The sequence below is a fragment of the Budorcas taxicolor genome, chromosome 20 (genome assembly GCF_023091745.1).
Source record: "Budorcas taxicolor isolate Tak-1 chromosome 20, Takin1.1, whole genome shotgun sequence".
Lineage (NCBI taxonomy): Eukaryota > Metazoa > Chordata > Mammalia > Artiodactyla > Bovidae > Budorcas > Budorcas taxicolor.
In genome coordinates this window covers 65,291,136-65,308,759 of record NC_068929.1, presented here as the reverse complement: position 1 = coordinate 65,308,759, position 17,624 = coordinate 65,291,136, and the positions used below count along the sequence as shown (strand labels likewise).

The 17,624-nt window shown below is 46.5% G+C and overlaps 1 protein-coding gene across 1 annotated transcript in view; it reads right to left on the bottom strand.

The window, feature by feature from the left end:
• Positions 1-562: 562 nt before the first annotated feature.
• The window catches only part of CTNND2 (catenin delta 2), a 932,875-nt gene continuing 915,813 nt past the window's right edge, over positions 563-17,624 (bottom strand). Inside the window, exons 19-22 of the mRNA XM_052659032.1 lie at positions 17,363-17,489; positions 13,074-13,205; positions 6,712-6,785; positions 563-823 (exon numbers count right to left, since the gene is read on the bottom strand). Coding sequence (XP_052514992.1) covers positions 563-823; positions 6,712-6,785; positions 13,074-13,205; positions 17,363-17,489 — 594 coding nt within the window. The remainder of the gene's footprint in view (positions 824-6,711; positions 6,786-13,073; positions 13,206-17,362; positions 17,490-17,624) is intronic.

The window sequence follows — 17,624 nt, the reverse complement described above, 5'->3', positions numbered from 1 at the left end:
CGAAGCAATATTTAGAACCATTGATGAGGAGTCGCCGAGGCATTGGTGTAATATACACAATGCTCTTGTCTTCTTTAATCTGTAATGTACATTGAATACTTTACAACAATGCATTAACAAAAGGCAAGAAACGTCTTGCTGTACAGAGGAACCCCAATGCAACTTGAAGCCTAGAATCACAACGGATGAAGAGAGTAAACAAAGCGTGACAAGCCGTCCCTCTAAAGTGTGTGAACTATGTCACCGCCTCTGTGCTTATAACCTTCGTGCCCTGTCACCCCGACCACCTCCCGTGCCGCCTTCGGCCACATCCCGTGGAAAGCACTTCTTAAGACTCTACAGCCCGAACTAGACAGGTGTAGCCCGATGTCAGATTGAGGATCACTTTCTATTGACTTTCAAGTGAACGTTCATGGAGCTTTCTAAAATAGCTCCTAACTGTTTCCTTCCTGGGTATCCCAGCCTTCCTATGGAACAGGCTTTAACAAACGAAATTTGCAGGGAAAAAAAATAGCAATGTCTGTGGTCTGCATGCACATGCACGGTCCCCGGGGTGCCCGCCTCACACCCAGGAGTCGGGGGAGGCCGGGTAGTGGCTCGTTTCATAGTTCAGTTCGCTGTAGGGTCGGGCGGCCGAGTAGAAGTCGACGTAGTTGCCAGTGGACTTGAGCCCCAGGTGCATGGTGTACTCGCTGGCGGGAGGGCGGTGGTGGACCTGGTCCTCGAAGAAGGACTCGTCGTAGTTTCTCGTGGAATTCGGAAACGGCTGGTAGGTCTCGTAGTCTTTTCTGCTGGGCTCCTGTGGGGCTGGCTGTGCTGAAACCTGCCCAGGAAAGAAGAACGATCTGGGTTAGCGCGTTTGCCCTCGATCCGCCCTTGACCCCCACCGCCGATGCCCTTGACCCTCCCTCAAAGTCAAGGCTCTGAGTGTCCTCCATTTGGTCAGTCACCAGGACTGCCCTTCCCTGACTGACTTTCTGTTTCAGAGTTGGCTCCTGAGTCCACGTGCTGTCATTCCAAATAACCTTTTTATAAAATTACTATTCTGGCAAAGTACACATAACATAAAGTCACCATGTTCATCACGTTGCGTATAACTCGGTGGCATTAACTACTTAAGTTGCCTGGGTCACTGTCAATACCAAACGTTTTCAGAACTTTTTCATCACTGCAAACAAAAACTTATATCCATTCAGCATAAATCCCCATCTCCCCTTTTCTTAGCTCATGGCAATCACCATTCTATTGATATTTTCATCTCTATGAATTTGACTAGTCTACATACCTCATATAATTGGAATAATACAGTAGTTGTCCTTCTGTGTTTGGCTTCTTTCACTTAACCTCCTCAAAGTTATAAGTTAATATAATGTCCTCAAGGTTAACCAATGTTGCAGCAAGTGACAGAACTTCCTTGCTCTTTAAGACTCATTAATATTGCATGGAGAGTCTGTGTTTGTTTACATATTCATCCATAGATGACAATCATGATTTCTACTTCTTGAATAATGCTGCTATGGACATGGAAGCACTAGGATTTGTCTGGCTCCCTGCTTTCAATTTCTGGCGGGGCAATGTAAAAGAGTTGGACACAACTTGATGACTACATTATATCAACAGCAAAAAATGTACCAAGAAGTAGGATTATTGGATCTGATGCAATTCTATGTTTAATTTTTTGAGACACAGCCCAAACTTCCAAGACAGCTGAGTCATTTTACCAGCTGTTGTTGTTGTTCAGTGACTAAGTCAGTTGTGTCGGACTCTTTGCAACTGGACTGCAGCACACCAAGCTTCCTGGTCCATCACCAACTCCCGGAGCTTGCTCAAACTCATGTCCATTGAGTCAGTGATGCCATCCAACCATCTCATCCTCTGTCGCCTCCTTCTCCTGCCATCAATGTTTCCCAGCATCAGGGTCTTCCCCAGTGAGTTGGCTCTTCGCATCAGGTGGCCAAAGTATTGGAGCTTCAGCTTCAGCATTGGTCCTTCCAAAGAATATTCAGGGTTGATTTCCTTTAGGGTTGACTGTTTTGATCTCTTTGCTGCCCCTGGGACTCTCTTAACCTTTTCTAAATTAAAGATGTATACACTAGATTCCACAGAACACAAATAGTTTCTATTCATTTTCCCTGCATTTTCCTCCATCACACCTCAGTGCTTCATCCCAGATGAAGAGAAAGTGAAGATGTACAAGGTCTCAGGGTCACTTGGGCATCTTCCTGCCAGCTCGGAGGGCTGTGGCCAACACCTCTCTGGAGGATGGAGGCTTTTTGCTAATAGGGCCATCCCATCACACCTGCCCAAGTGATGTACCATAGCCTTGGAAGGAATCCATTCAAAATAGTCTACACCAGCAGTCCCCAACTTTGTGGCACCAGGGACCCATTTCATGGAAGACAATTTTTCCACAGACAGATGTGGCGCGGAGGATGGTTTCTGGATGATTCAAATGCTTTACATTTATTGTGCACTTTTTTTCTATTATTATTACATCAGTTCCACCTCAGATCATCGGGCATGAGATCCCCAGTCTACACTCTGAAGGATCAAAATGTTTCCTAACTTGGTTCATTTAAGAATTGATGTGATGAACACACACAATGGAGTATTACTCAGCTATTAAAAAGAATACATCTGAATCAGTTCTAATGAGGTGGATGAAACTGGAGCCTATCATACAGAGTGAAGTAAGCCAGAAAGAAAAACACCAATACAGTATACTAATGCGTATATATGGAATTTAGGAACATGGTAACGATAACCCTGTATGTGAGACAGCAAAAGAGACACAGATGTACAGAACAGTCTTTTGGACTCTGTGGGAGAGGGAGAGGGTGGGATGATTTGGGAGAATGGCATTGAAACATGTATAATATGATATAAGAAACGAATTGCAAATCCAGGTTCAATGCAGGGTACAGGATGGTTGGGGCTGGTGCACTGGGATGACCCAGAGGGATGGTACAGAGAGGGAGGAGGGAGGGGGGTTCAGGATGGGGAACACGTGTATACCCGTGGTGGATTCATGTTGATGTATTGTAGTTAGCCTCCAATTAAAATTAAAAAAAAAAAAGAATTGATGTGACGGGAATCCAAACAATATTGTAAAGCAATTTTTCTTCAATTAAAAATAAATTTAAAACATTGATGGGGCTTGAGAATAACACGGGATTATGAAGCCTTTGGTTGGGGGGGGCAGGGGTCTTCAGAACAGACCAATGTCCTCCAGCCCCCCTCAGTGCTCCCTATTTCCACTCTTGTCCTCTGCAGGTTGTTGTTTGATCAAGGGGGCCTCGAGGGGCTAAAGGGATCACAGGAGCCTTTGAGCAGAGAGAAGTCTAGAATTAGTTCTCTCCCTTCCCCTTGGCTTTAAGGACAGTAAAACAAAGAGTGTTCATAGGCTAGTAATTAGCACTTAGATGTGGGGGCCTGGCTTCTTACGCCTCTGGGTTCCTTTCCTAAGCTCCAACAGTGAGGACACCCTCAAGGCATGGGGCAAGGACCATACTCAGGGCTGCTGCATAAGAGCATCCACAAAACCCACAGGGAATGATGTGTGTGTGTGTGGGGGGGGGTGGGGGGAAGGTCTGGTGGGAATGATGGAAGCTGCCTGAAGAACACTTCGATCACTCTGGAGTGCCTGGTAATTCCCTGCTAATTTAACTAAGGCTCAGCATGGAAACATCCTCTAGACATTGGTCTTCGTTAATAGATAATGATTTGTAATTAGTACGTTGTGTGTGAATGAATGCTTCTAATGACCTGCCCATAATTCTTCTCTTAAGTAAGCAAAACTCCCTCTTTCATATGTAATTGATTTATACAAGCGAGTCACAGAACTGCTCTTCAGAGAAGTGAACTTCATCACAGCTGCCATGCAGGAAGGTTCACACTTCCAGTTCATGGTGGCTGAAAGAATGAGGTTCCTGTCCATCTGTGACAGTCCACAGAGCTCAGACCTGTGTCAGCCTAAGAGCCTGGGCACGAAGGGGACTTCAGAGCCTGCAATTAAACGTTGCTGAGGCCAGCTGCTCCTGATCATGGGATAGGCTAAGGTGCCCTTGGCTGGTCTTTGAAAAACTGGTACCACGTGGAACTTCTCCACTCTGACGCAGTGCTGCTATCCAAGTGTGGAGCACGCACAGGGTTAGATTAGGGAGGTTTGGAAAAATCACGTGGGGAGAGAACTAAGACTTACTGTTTCTACTTCAGTAGGCACTATATTAACCATTAAACAAATTTTTCTTTATTTAATCTTGTATATATATATATATGTACGTACTATTAGAGATACATATTGCATGTTTATGTCTGTCTATATCTATCCATCCTTCTATTTATCCGTGTGTGTGTGTGTGTGTGTGTGTGTGTGTGTGTGTGAAGTCGCTTCAGTTGTGTCTGACTCTTTGTGACCCTGTGGACTGCAGCCTCCCAGGCTGCTGTGTCATGGGATTCTCCAAGCAAGAATACTGGAGTGGGTTGCCATGCCTTCCTCCAGGGGATCTTCCCAACCCAGGGACTGAACTCAAGCCTCCTGGGTCTCCTGCACTGCAAGTGGTTCTTACCACTAGCAGCACCTGGGAAGCCCATGTGCTCACCTATCATCCACCTCTTCATCTGTCTAATCCACCTCTTTCTCTCCCTCAACCCTTCTCCCTCTCAGTCTCTCCCCTTCTTCCTCCCTCCTTCATTTTCTCCTTTCCTTTCTTCCTCCATTTCCTTTTTTCTCTTTCCCTTTCTCTCCCTTCTTTCCATCCATCCTTTCATCCAATCCCCACTTTATAGGTGAAGAAACTGAAGGTCAGAGAAACTAAGAAACGTGCGCAGGATGCCACGGCTCGGGGTGGGGTAGGGCTGGGATTTGAATGCACGCCTGGCTGACTCCACGGTCCACATCCTCTCCGAGAGAGGGGTACAGTCTTGGTTGAGCTGAGGTGGGCCCCCCTCAGGGTGCTAGCCTCACTGAGTTGACTCCAGACCCTGTCATAAGAAGGAAGGCTGGTAGAAAAAGGAGACCAAGAAGCGATCTGACTTTTCTGTGCTGGTCTTAGTGGCTGGGGAGGCACTGGCAATGTTTGGGGGCTCTTCTAGGAAAGCTCCGTACGAGGCTTGTAGCAGCCTTGTGGCTGCTTCCTTCATTTTTCCTTTTCACAACATGTTTCAGATTTCTTTTTGTTGCTGTGTTCCTTCTGGACGGTGGACCTTTCTGGCTGGAGTGAAAGCCCATTTTAGCCTCTTATCTTGGGGAGTTACCTTCTTCAGTTCATCTGTATTGGTCATAACAGCTCATGTCAACCCCTTCTCGAGTTGAGTTCTGCCGTTTTGAGAGCTTGTGTGAACGAATCACCTAGGATGGCTGATGGCAGCTGCGGCTGAAGGGATCAAATCTGCTCACTGGCCCAGTGGTACGGCCATCGGTTGATGAGATGCATCAACTGTGGAGGTATGTTGGTTGTATTTGACCATTCGGGTGGTGCCAACTGTTCAAAAACAGCACATTTCCCTTCCATGTCTCCTTTTATCTGCTTAGTGTGATCAAGCAAGCAGCTTCCAGGTGTATTCTTCCGGTACAATTTTCCTGACACAGAGCAAGAGTGTGGCTGCAGAAGCCAGAAGAAGCTAGCTCTGACAATGATGGCTAGTGGCCAAGAGCTATAAAGACCGTCAGTCCTGTGAAGACCACCACGGGGCAGGACGAGTGGGAAGTTATCGTTCAATAAAGGAGCAGAGGAGGTGCCCTCCTGCTTTTACAACTCCCACAGAACCACAGAGACAATGAGTCGTCAAGGAATATTTGCTGAATAAAACACACACACACACAAACACAGATAGATTGTCTACCAGCCAAGGCTCCTCAAATTTGAACATCCACTCAAAACACCTAGACACCTAGCTAAAATGCAACTCTGATGCATAAGACCCTGAATGTGTGAGGGTTATGGGGCCAGAGAGGTGTCTCTTCTGTGTTCCCAACAAGCTCCCAGGTGACGCTGATGCTGCTGGTTCTCCCACACACCTGAGCAGCAAGGCATGACACAACGCCTTTCATTCAGTTGCTCACATTCAACTTGATGTGTCTATTTCACTGGTAACTGTCATGTACAAGGAATGCTTTCTTCCGAATGAGAACTGGCTGGGTTACAGGAGTGCCTTAACCACGCCTAGTAATTAGACAATCTGTCTAGTAGCCAGCATCTTACACTTGTACATTTGGGCCTTTCTTTCAGGTTTTGCATTACAGTAGGAAAATCTGCTTTCTACTACCAGACAATGCATGGAGTTGCAGTGAAATAAAGATTGCTTTTAAATTCGAGGCTGTTCTGTTGACTGCCACCACCCATGTGGGTATGGTGTCACACACGAGGGGAGAGCAGTGGGGGATGTTATTTTCTTTTTTTTTTTTCAGTCATAGCTGATTCTTTGTGATCTCATGGACTATAGCCTGCAAGGCTGTTCTGTCCATGGAATTTTCCAGGCAAGAATATTGCAGTGGGTTGTGATTTCCTCCTCCAGGGGATCGTCCTGACCCAGGGATCAAACCCATGTCTCTGGCATCTCCTGCACTGGCAGGCAGACTCTTTGCCACTGTGCCACCTGGTAAGCCCTTTTATGCATGTTAAATAGAAGCTAACTTCTCTTTTACAATTCCAAGCTATTTCACAGGAGACGAAGGGAGAGATGAGCGCCAGCGTGCTGCATCTCCTTTACCTGGTTATGTTTGATGTCTTCAGCGGGCGCACCATATGAATTCCTATACAAAGTTGAAATTCCAGTAGTTTGAGCTGAAAGGGAAACAAAAGTATTAGCAAAGAATGCAAGACTTCAAAGGAGGAATGATGGTTATCGAGGCCAGGATTTGCCCTGACCACGCTTGGGTGTCACATGGACCATTCCAAATGGAAGAAGTTCTTTCGCCCTGAACACCTCATTTTACATACCGATATTAAGAAAGAAGAGTTATGCACTAATATAAAATCCCCACAGCCTGTCAGCCTCTTGCAATACCATTCAGCTTGGAGACGGGGCCAGGGCAGGTGCAGCAAACAGATGGTCATCTTGCCAGTGCTGCGGTCTTTTTTTTTTTTTTTTTTTTTTCTGGTGAACACCGGCAGATAATAAAAGCCTGTCACCTGCACTGAAGCGTGCAGGAATCTGGATCAGCCGCTTAGCTTTTAGCTGGAGAACGACAAGAATGAAATTTCTAATTTGAGCTCACAGAAGGGCCTGATCATTGCTGAGACAGTTCATTTCTCAGCGGTCTGATGGACAGGCAGGAAGTCCCGCCCGCCTTGGCCCCGCACATCTGTGGCACTGGAGTCCTGTTCCACGCAGAGACGGAAGCCCTGCATCCTGGCTTATGACCAGCCTGTGGTCTAGACAAAAGGCAGGAAAGATCTCCTCCAGCTGCCGGCAGCTTCCAAAGACCCGGGCAAGATGCCCACCTGGCTGCTTCCTCACCTGGGGCCCTTGAGACGCCTGCCATAGGCCCTGAGGAAGGGCCCAGGGCAAGATGCCCTGTTATAGCTGCTAAAAGGTCCCAGTTTAAGAAAACTCTGGAAAACACTGCCTGTCAAGCATCAGCAGGCTATAAAACACTCTTGTTGTGTTTTGTCACTAAGTTGTGCCCAATTATTTCATGACCCCATGGCCTCTATACGCTGCTCTGTCCATGTAAATTTCCAGGCAATACTAGACACAGGGTCAAGGAGGAGACCTTTGAGCCGAAACCTGAATACCTGTATTCCTGTCCATGAACAAAATTTCATGGACATTTCCGCCTCCAGGGGAACCCTGTCATTTCCTCCTCCAGGGAATCTTCTCGACCCAGACATGGAACCCACCTCTCCTGCATTGGCAGGTGGCTTCTTTATCTCTGAGGCACCAGGGGAGCCCATAAAACTCTTCAGATATCAAGAAAAATGTACCTTTTGCTTCTAGTATCTATGGGATCATGAAATAGGATGTCTCATCATCTTTTCTCTCATGGACACCAGTCACTCTAGACACTAAGTCAGCATAATCTATCACTCCGCCCATGATTATTACTAAAAGCACATAATAGCTGTGCAATAAAATTCTTCTTGGGAAATTCTGCTTAGAATGTGGGAGCTGACAGCCCATTTCCCACTTTAGAGCCACTCCGAGAGACTCTGGTTGAATGCCCATCGCTCCTGTCTTTGCATTACCATGGAAACCACCATCCCTTGCCTGGACCACTGCTATAGCATCCTCCTCAACAGCCCAGCTTCCACTCTGCCTAATCTGCTCCTCCATCCACTCTGGTCCCAGCAGCTAAGCCATCATCTTGTTAGACAGATTGGACTATGTCACTGCAATGCCCTGCTCTCTGTGATTATGGTAAAAGCTGAGCTCCCATTACCGTCTCTGAAGCTCTGTGTGATATGGACCCCACCTGACTTTCTGTAGCATTTCCCATTCTTTTTCCCTGGTTCAGGGGGCTACCCTGGCCCTCCTTCCTGGCCTGAGCATCCAAGTTTATTTTGCATCCGAGATGTTAGTCTTCTTGAGCCTTCTCCTGGAACTCACATCCCCCAGTCTCTGGACTGCCTCTCTTTATTGGTATTCAGGTTTCAGCTCAAAGGACTCCTCCTTGACCTTGTTAGTTAAAGGAACCTCATCCACTTGACACCTTCTGTCTTATGACCCCATTTATTTTCTCCATTACACCCAACACTGTTTGCTATTACCTTGTTAACAAGCTTGTCCCATTGTTTACCTTGTATATTACTTCCCTTTACCTAGGAGATAAGAAGTTCCTTGAGGACAGAGCTCCGTCTGTCCTGCCACTTTTGTAGGTTTCCCCAGCCTCTGGGATAGTGCCTGGGCTCAGGGCATGCTCACAGAGTGCGTGCTTTATTTGCTGAGTGAATGAATGAATGAATGAGTAAACCTTAGAAAAATCTGCCTTTGGAGCTATCATCTGCTGATGGAAAATGTCATTTCAAGGACAAGGTGAAATTTTTTTTCTGTTACTCAGAATAAAATGCATTTTGGCGAGGGGGGGCAGAATGTGCATTTTTATAGCCTCGGTCTCCCTCCCTGTTATGGCTTCTGAGCTAAAGATGTTTCTACTGGAAGTTCCTCTCTCCTGCTTTTTGGCCCACTTCACCTGTTTAAAGGAGACTGTGTAGTTGAGATTGAACTGGTGACCTCTCTGGACACGTGAAGCACATGTCCTTCCCAGGTGCTTTGCCCTTCATGCATCTGAGCAAAGAGTAGACTGGTAGGAAAATGCCTTTCTTTTTTTGTAGAGGCCCCAATTTTGCTCAGTTGGTAAAGAAGCTGCCTGCAATGCAGAAGACCTGGGTTCGATTCCTGGGTCAGGAAGATCCCCTGGAGAAGGAAATGGCAACCCACTCCAGTATTCTTGCCAGGAGAATCCCCATGGACAGAGGAGCCTGACAGGCTACAGTCCATGGGGTCACAAGAGTGACTTAGCGACTAAACCACCACCACCACCAACTTCCAACTGAATCAACAAACTGAAGATTAGAATGGCTTTAAAGACATGACAGAGACAGAGACATTGACAAAACGGGATCGACCATTGGATGCTAAGGTATTTGGGGAGCTCAGGTGGGAGGGCAAAATCTGCAGGTGAATTCTGAAGTCAGGCTGTGCAGCTGCTGGGATCACACAGCCCTCCTCCGACGCATGCTTTTGAACATGTGATGCTCCCAGGGAATCATGACCACGAAAAATAGCTATAATAGTTCTGCATGCCTGAGTGAACAGCTGACTCTGGCTTTCCAAGGGCCCTTCAGTGGCAGATAAACAGGAGAGAAATGAGACGCCCCCTAAGCCAGAAAATGAATACAGAGGTTGTGGCGGGGGAGCCTGGAATAAAAACCCAGATGGATCTGCATTTCTGAGAGCTCAGGAGAGGGGATGATAAGGCAAGAAACTGCTTTTCACTTTAAAGCTTTTACATGCTGCATTTTGAGGGTGAAGCTTCCCATGGTTTTCCCACAGCAAGTGGGGGAATGGTCTAGGATGTTTTCTGATGCCTGAGAAATAAGGAGGATGGCAGCTTTTCAGATATTTTTTCAATGCACTTAACTTTGAATGCCCCCTAGATTTATTGGGGAAGAAGAAAAAGTACTGTGTTGGATATGCAAGTTCTAAGAAACCTGATCTGCAAGTAAACACTGAAATGATGGGTATTTCCTAAAGGGAAGCTGAGCAGAGGTTGGCAATTCATCATTTGCCTTCCTACATGGAATGCTGATGCCTGCCCAGCTTGGCTGGGGACTTGTTCATACCAACATGTGAAAGTGAAAGTCACTCAGCTGTGCTGACACCAGGGACTGTAGCCTCTCAGGCTCCTCTCTCTACGGAAGTCTCCAGGAAAGGATACTGGAGTGGGTAGCCTTTCCCTTCTCCAGGGGATCTTCCCAACCCAGGGATCGAACCCAGGTCCTCTCACATTGCAGAAGGATTCTTTACCATCTGAGCCACAAGGGAAGCCCAAGAATACTGGAGTGGGTAGCCTATTCCTTCTCCAGGGGATTTTCCCAACCCAGGAATTGAACCGGGGTCTCCTGCATTGGAGGTGGATTCTTTACCAGCTGAGCTGCCAGGGAAGCCCATAAAAGAGGGCAAACACACCCTCCAATCTCACCACCACCACCATGATCGCCAATACCCTTACTCCCAATACCCCCACCTCCTCCATCACCAGCACCACGCCCGTCATCATCCATGCCCCATCCATCCATCATCAACGCCACAGTGATAACAACTAACTTTTATGCAGGACTTGTTGGCTTAAAGGGAACCTTCTTGTATAAATATATTATTCAATGATGATCTCATGTACTTCTAGGCCTGCTGCAAGACTGATAGTAGAGTGTTGAACTGCGTTTTTAAGTATAGAGAAAAGTGTTTAAGCCTCTAAATAAGTTTGAAAAATGACATCTATCTCAACACTGGAGTTTTCAAGGTTCCTGCCATTTTCTGGGAAAATTAAACATCTAGAAATATGTTAGATTTTATTTCTTATTCTCTGATGTCTGCAGGAAATGATCATGTACCACTGGAACTATTTCAACGAAAACACACCCACACTGAAAAACCTTTTGAAGGATTCTACTGGGTGAGAGAGTTAAAGAGAAAAGGTCAACTTAAATAACAACAAAGCAGTTGATTTCACAATTATTCTCATAATTATAGTCTCAATTTTTCATCCCTGCCTGATGGTGATGTGGCTACCTGGGGCAATAATAATCAAAAAAGAAGGCTCAGGTGAATTTTATTCCACTGCTCTGGAGTAATCAGTACAGTCTCAGCTGCTCAGCATTCGGATTCATAAGCTCCTTTGTTTATGCTCATCTACCACAGGGGGCAACACTTATGGGGATAAACGAACCAGGGAATGAGAATCAAAAGGTATGGCCTAAAAGGTACTGGACTTCCCTTGTGGCCCCGTGGGTAAGACTCCATCCTTCCACTGCAGGGGGCAGAGGTTCGATCTCTAGGGGGAAAGGTAAGACCTCACATGCCATGGCCAAAAAAAAGATACGTCCTCTGCAGTGCATTCAGATCCCCCGTTCGGGAGATGTTTCAGGCGTGAGGGTGAGGTGTTCCCTGGTGGTGTACACGGAGGCAGGGCACTGAGCTGAGGATGGGGACCACGAGCATCTGTTTATGACGCTTTTCGTTTGGCAGCCGGGTAGAGCTGCTATGGAAAAACACTGCCTCTGGGGTAAATACAGTTCCCATTAGAAAAATTCATCTTAGACGCCCTGGATCCAGAAGACAAGTTAATAAATCATCCAATTTGTCTGTTCTGCTTCCCTGCAGCTCTACACCTAAATAATATCAAGGAATCGCAGCTCAAACTCTTAGGAGTCTTCGGATAAGGGGGCTCACTGTCTGTTTAGGACTGCACCCTGGTACCCCAGTTTTATGAACGCCCTAATCTAGCCTGTTCTGTTGAAGTCCTTATGGTCTATTTTCAGGAGGGGCCCATCTCCACATCTGCTTGGCAAAGTGTGTGGGATCCTGGGTTAGAAGAGATCCCGATGGTTCTGGCAGCTCTGCTTTCAAGGCATATCCCCACCCCCTACCCCTGCCACACACACACACACAAACACACACACACACAGACACAACACATGCACACACATCAATATGGCAAGCCCTGCTCCCAGAGTGGGGGCAAACCTGGGGTGGGAGGTAGGTGTGCGGGGAGGCAATGAACGTGGACATGGAGCCCGAGCCAGTGAAACTGTACAGAAGCAAGGAGGGCTGAGGTCAAGGCTGGTCACTAGGCAGGCTGGCCCAGGTGGGCTCTGCAGAGTCCCAGCTGATGAGCCAATGGGTGTGACTAGGGGAGTGAAGGATGAAGGGCATGACAGATCAGAAGGGAAACAGGTCAGCGGATCTCATGAGCCTTCTCGGGAGTTCGCCATGTTAAGAGGTTGGTTTCATGTCAAGAGGGGAAAATGTCTCAGCCGCAGTTCTGGGGGTTTCCCCGAGTTCCTCTTCTGTTGCTTCTCTCCCATCCCTTCCCCTCCCATCTCCCCGCCCCTCCTTGCCCCACCCCCCCTTTCTTCCCCACTCCTAATGGGCAAAGCTTGACCACCATCTTGGGTTATGCCAATTGGGAAGAACTCTATGGTGACCTCCTTCTCTAATTTGAGAGGATATCATGAGCTGGACAACGGAGAAGGAAACGGCAACCCCCTCCAGTATTCCTGCCTGGGAAATCCCATGGACAGAGGAGCCTGGTGGTTATACAGACCATGGGGGTCGCAAAAGAGTCAGACACGACTTAGTGACTAGACCACAAACAATAGCACGATTTGGGAAAGTGAGAAGGAAAGGCATAGGGAAAGAAAGACTGAGGATTCTCCCAGCTCCTCCAGGAACAAGATGCTCCGCGTTTATACCCCCAGGTCCATCTCACCGCCAGTCCCTGGGAATCTTGGCTGTCGAGCTCCCACGTCCTGCCGAGCTGCTGAGCTGAAGTCTGATGTCCCCACCCTCTGCCCTGCCCCGAGTCCCATCACCAGCTCCTCGGAGCAAACTCGCACAGTTGGGCTCACCTGTCATGGTGTCTTTCCTGGAAGTGTGTTCTCCCTTAGTTCCGTGGTAAGTGGCGTTGCTGCCGGTGGACTCATAGTCTGTTTTCCTTTCTTTGAGGCTGATCATTTCCCGAGGTGAAGCTGGGGCACTTGCTACATAAAGAAATTGAAAGGGTCACTTTCTGCGTGTCATCCCACAGCATGTACAGCTTCTCACACAAACACGTGAAGTCATAAGGGCACCAGGCTCAGCACAGGTCAGTATGTGTACAGGGACCTGTCGATTGATTTTTAATTTTATTCTTTTGACTCTTCTCTTTCCCCCTCCCCTTATTCTATATCATGCAGTGCTTTCTGTTAAGGGGCCGTGCAACTTGGAGGCAGGGAACTAAATACTATATCCTGGGAGCATCTTCCCAAGAGAGACACCCTCGTGGGGCTGTGACCTGCTCAAGGTGTATGAGACAGTCTTAAGAATGAGATCTGTCTTGATTTCTTTTTCTTTCTTTTCTTTCCCTTTCTCTCCTTTCCTTTCTTTTTCCTTCCTTTTAAAAAATTAGATGTGTTTCAGAAGAGTGATGACTGGTATTGAAGAATCTCTGATTAAATCAGATGAGTTTTGCTTAAATTCTGAGTCATGCAGAAATGGCTGTAAAGAAAGGCAGAGGTTATTTGTGGGGCCAGTGTAGTCCCACCTCCAAGATCCTCTCCATCAACCTGCAGAGGTGGCTGGGGGCACGGTATGAGGAGGGCGCCTGTCTTCTGATGAGTGTCCTTGCTCCATTTCAAATGCCGTCAACAATCTTGCACACACACTTTGCACCCTTGATATTATCTGCCTGCCAGACCTGGAAACTGAACCCTGTCAACCCTTTGGGTCTTCATTTCTAAAATGATAGGTTGTAATTAGACCTCCCTGGGTTTAACAAACCGGTCCCAGAACAGAGGAAAAGATTTACTTGGACTAAAGGAAACAAACAAAAAGAAGTTTTGTTTTTTAAAAAGACTAGATGGAGTGGGAGCAACTAAGCAATGTGGAGAAGCGGAGGTTAAGTGAGTGTGCCGGTGCTAAGGCAGCCATTGTGCGTGCATCTTACAAGCTGACCTCAGATTGGTCTCCATGCTCCTCAGTGAGGCCACTCGCATCCCAAGCTTAGTCAATTGCATCTCACTAGAGTGCAGGCATGGAGTCAGCCCCATCTTCCATGCCTGAGGGCAGTGCTTCATAAACTTGTTTAACCTTGAGACTCACCTGAGAACCTGGGGACCCTAAAACCAGATCCCTGAAATTTTGAATCTGAATTTTCAGTATATGGGCCTAGGAATCCATATTTAGTAAGTACTCTTGGTGATTATTAAGGCTAGGGAATCTCTGGGGAGCTCTGACTTTTAGGATAAATCTCTCTTTCTCTCATTGGTGTAAGACCCTCCCCAGTCAAGCCTCAGTTTAGCCTCCTGTTCTGGTTCTACATCCTTTGCAGGGTCCCCCAGGTCCAGCCCACTGGGCCTGCTTGTTCCCTGAGTCACTTGATTGCTTTCATTGAACTTAGTATCTTCTGTGGACAAAGGCCCGTGCCAGACATCGGGGACAGAAACATGAGTCATGGCCCATTTTCTAAACTTGAGGAGCTCTTCGTCAGGTCAGGAAACAAAGCCAGAATAAATAAGAGGGAGAGGCTCAGTGGATGTCTCAGCCCAGCAATGGGAAGTTAACAAAAGGGGCCTTTACCCATCCTTTCCTGAAAGGCCCCCTACCCACCTCTCAGACCTGCCAAATAAAATCGAGGCTCACTGCTCAGCTCTTGAAACCCTTAGAGGTTTCTAATCCTGGCTACCCATCAGAATTAATTACCTGAAATACTCAAAAATACATGGATGCTACACCTGGCTCCTCTCCCCCAGTGAGTTGGACCAGAATCTCTGGGTGTAAATCCAATGGGAAACCAGGGAAGAAACTTGCAACTATTCCACATATCTCAACCGGGCTCTGGGTCCAGTTTCTGCACATCCTCAGCACCCAGGCTACTGTGTCTTGCTCACCCCTTCCACCTCTGCCCTCTCTCCTCTCTTCTCTCTCCATCTTCCTCTCCTGGGAGAGTCCCTTCCTGCCCTTGCTCCTCTGTTCCCAGGTCTACTGCATAAAGATTGGCCTTTTATGAGTCACTGCCAACAATCATGAAGGGACAATATTTTGGAGCTTCTTGGACAAAGCTTTAAAATGAGAATCTAATATTGCACAGATGGTGGGCTTTATGAAACTATGTCAAGTGTGTAATTATCTCCTGAGACCTCACACACAGTGGTCCAAGTCTCTGGTAATCCAGGATGATGCTCCTGGAGAAATCAAATCACTCCCACGAGTGTTTATTGGGTGCCTTCGATATGCTATGCCAGGGAACTACCAGGCGGGATGCTAGCTGCATCTCTGGGATGCTGGCATCCTGAAAGGCAGTGCTTTTCTTCCTGGGCACCTTCCAGTTTATTATATGATTCCATCTTCCTAACATGGACTGGTTCTTCATAATTAGAGCTCTTAGAAAGACACCATCCTTGAGCTTTCCAGACTCACTGCTCTTTATCTTTTTTTTGTTGTCCAGTTGCTCAGTCGCGTCTGACTCTTTGTGACCCCATGGACTGCAGCATGCTAGGCCTCCCTGTCCATCACTATCTCCCTGAGTTTGCTCAAACTCATGTCCATCGAGTCAGTGATGCCATCCCACCATCTCATCCTGTCATCCCCTTCTCCTCCTGCCCTCAATCTTTCCAGCATCAGGGTCTTTTCTGATGAGTTAGCTTTTTGCATCAGGTGTCCAAAGGACTGGAGCTTCAGCTTCAGCATCAGTCCTTCCAGTGAATATTCAGGGTTGATCTCCTGAATTAGGATTGACTGGTTTGATCTCCTTATCTTTTTAAGAATTATGAAAATACGATGTGTAAAAGGCCACCTCCATGCTTCTGAGGCAAGTGGCACTTTCTCGAATTACATGAGGTTTTCTAATTCTTGTTCAGTGTGAAGCTAAATGTTACAAGCAATAACATAGCACTAAAAATAAAAGCTTTCAAGGGGCTGGGAGAAGGTAATTTATTTCAATCAAATAGTCCCCATTCATTTCTAATTTCCCCCACTGCTCTGATAGTAAAACATGATGTAAAGTTTCATGACAAATGTGCTCAAGGGCAGAGGGGACACCCTGCTGAGGGGACTCTGTACTGTGTCCTTTGAGATGTGGTTCCAGAAAATATAGTTCTTTGGCAGGAGGAGGGCAGTGAAGGGCAAGGAAAAACTTTTGTTAAATAAAGGCTTATATACCTGCATGTGTGAGTGAGTACAATTATTCATTGCATGCTAGAATAAACCAACAATAAAATCTATGCCACTTATATACTAAGCAATATGTTCGTATTTTTCCTTCAATGAGTTCTTTAATCTTTGGCATTACATAAAGTGACTGAAAGGGGGTTTAAAAATAAGATGTCTTTATAAGTAGATAAGAAAAGCTAGTTCCCAAGTTAAGCAATAAAAATGAGACAAAGGCAGGGGCAATATAGAAGTAGGGGGTTAGAAGGTATAAATTATTCTGTATAAAATGAGCTAGAAGGATATATTGTACGATGCAGGGAATATAGCTAATATTGTACAATAATATAAATGGAGCATAATGTTTAAAAATTGTGAATCACTATATTGTACACCTGTATATAGTGTTGCATACCAATTATATTTCAATAAAAATTTTTGTAAAAGAATGAAACAAAATTAGAAAAAATTAAATTGAATGTTTTAAAAGTCATGGTTGGTTACAATGTGAGTATGCAAATAACTTATCTTCTGGTTTACAGGTAATAATAAAAAGCAAATCGGGTCTAGAACAGTAATGAAAGCTGTAACAATAGCTCTCCAATGCGTGTCATTCTCAAGGAGGGAAGAGCACACCCTCTTTCTCCTACTTTGTATCCCAATTACAATCAGTAAAATGCAAATTAAACTATCTGAAGTTGGAAAAATGTCTATGGAAAAGCCTGACTTGCAAACACTTGGTGGTTCTATTTATTCTTATTTCTGGCATGCAGGTCCAGGATGTGTATTTCATGCCTATGACACCTCTTAGAGATTTGTAGAGCTCTATCAGAAAGAAGTCCGTTCTGAGTCTGTGGATATAGAACACAGTGTCACCCCTGCTATAGAAAGAAAACAGGTGCATTGGACATTTCCAGCAAACGTCCGAGTCGGGATAGCCCTCCGGTCTGCGGGGTCAGCTAAGGGGCTTGGATCCAAGGGAAGCAGATAGCTGGCCCTGGGACCCTCTTACCTGAGCGGTTGTTGGGGGACACGCGCACGGGGGAGATGGAGGGCGTGCGGGACGAGGAGTAGGGTCTTTGCCGATCCCTCTCGATGGTTGAAGATGAGGCTACGAAGTGATACTGTGACCATCCGTCCTGCAACAGACAACACAGCACAAGCCCGTCACCTGGGGAAGGCACGGCGATCCCTCACCTCCTGACACTGGGCATTCAGAGCATTCGAATTTGCGAACCATTTCTCCAGTCTGTCAGGGCGGATCTCAGATCTCT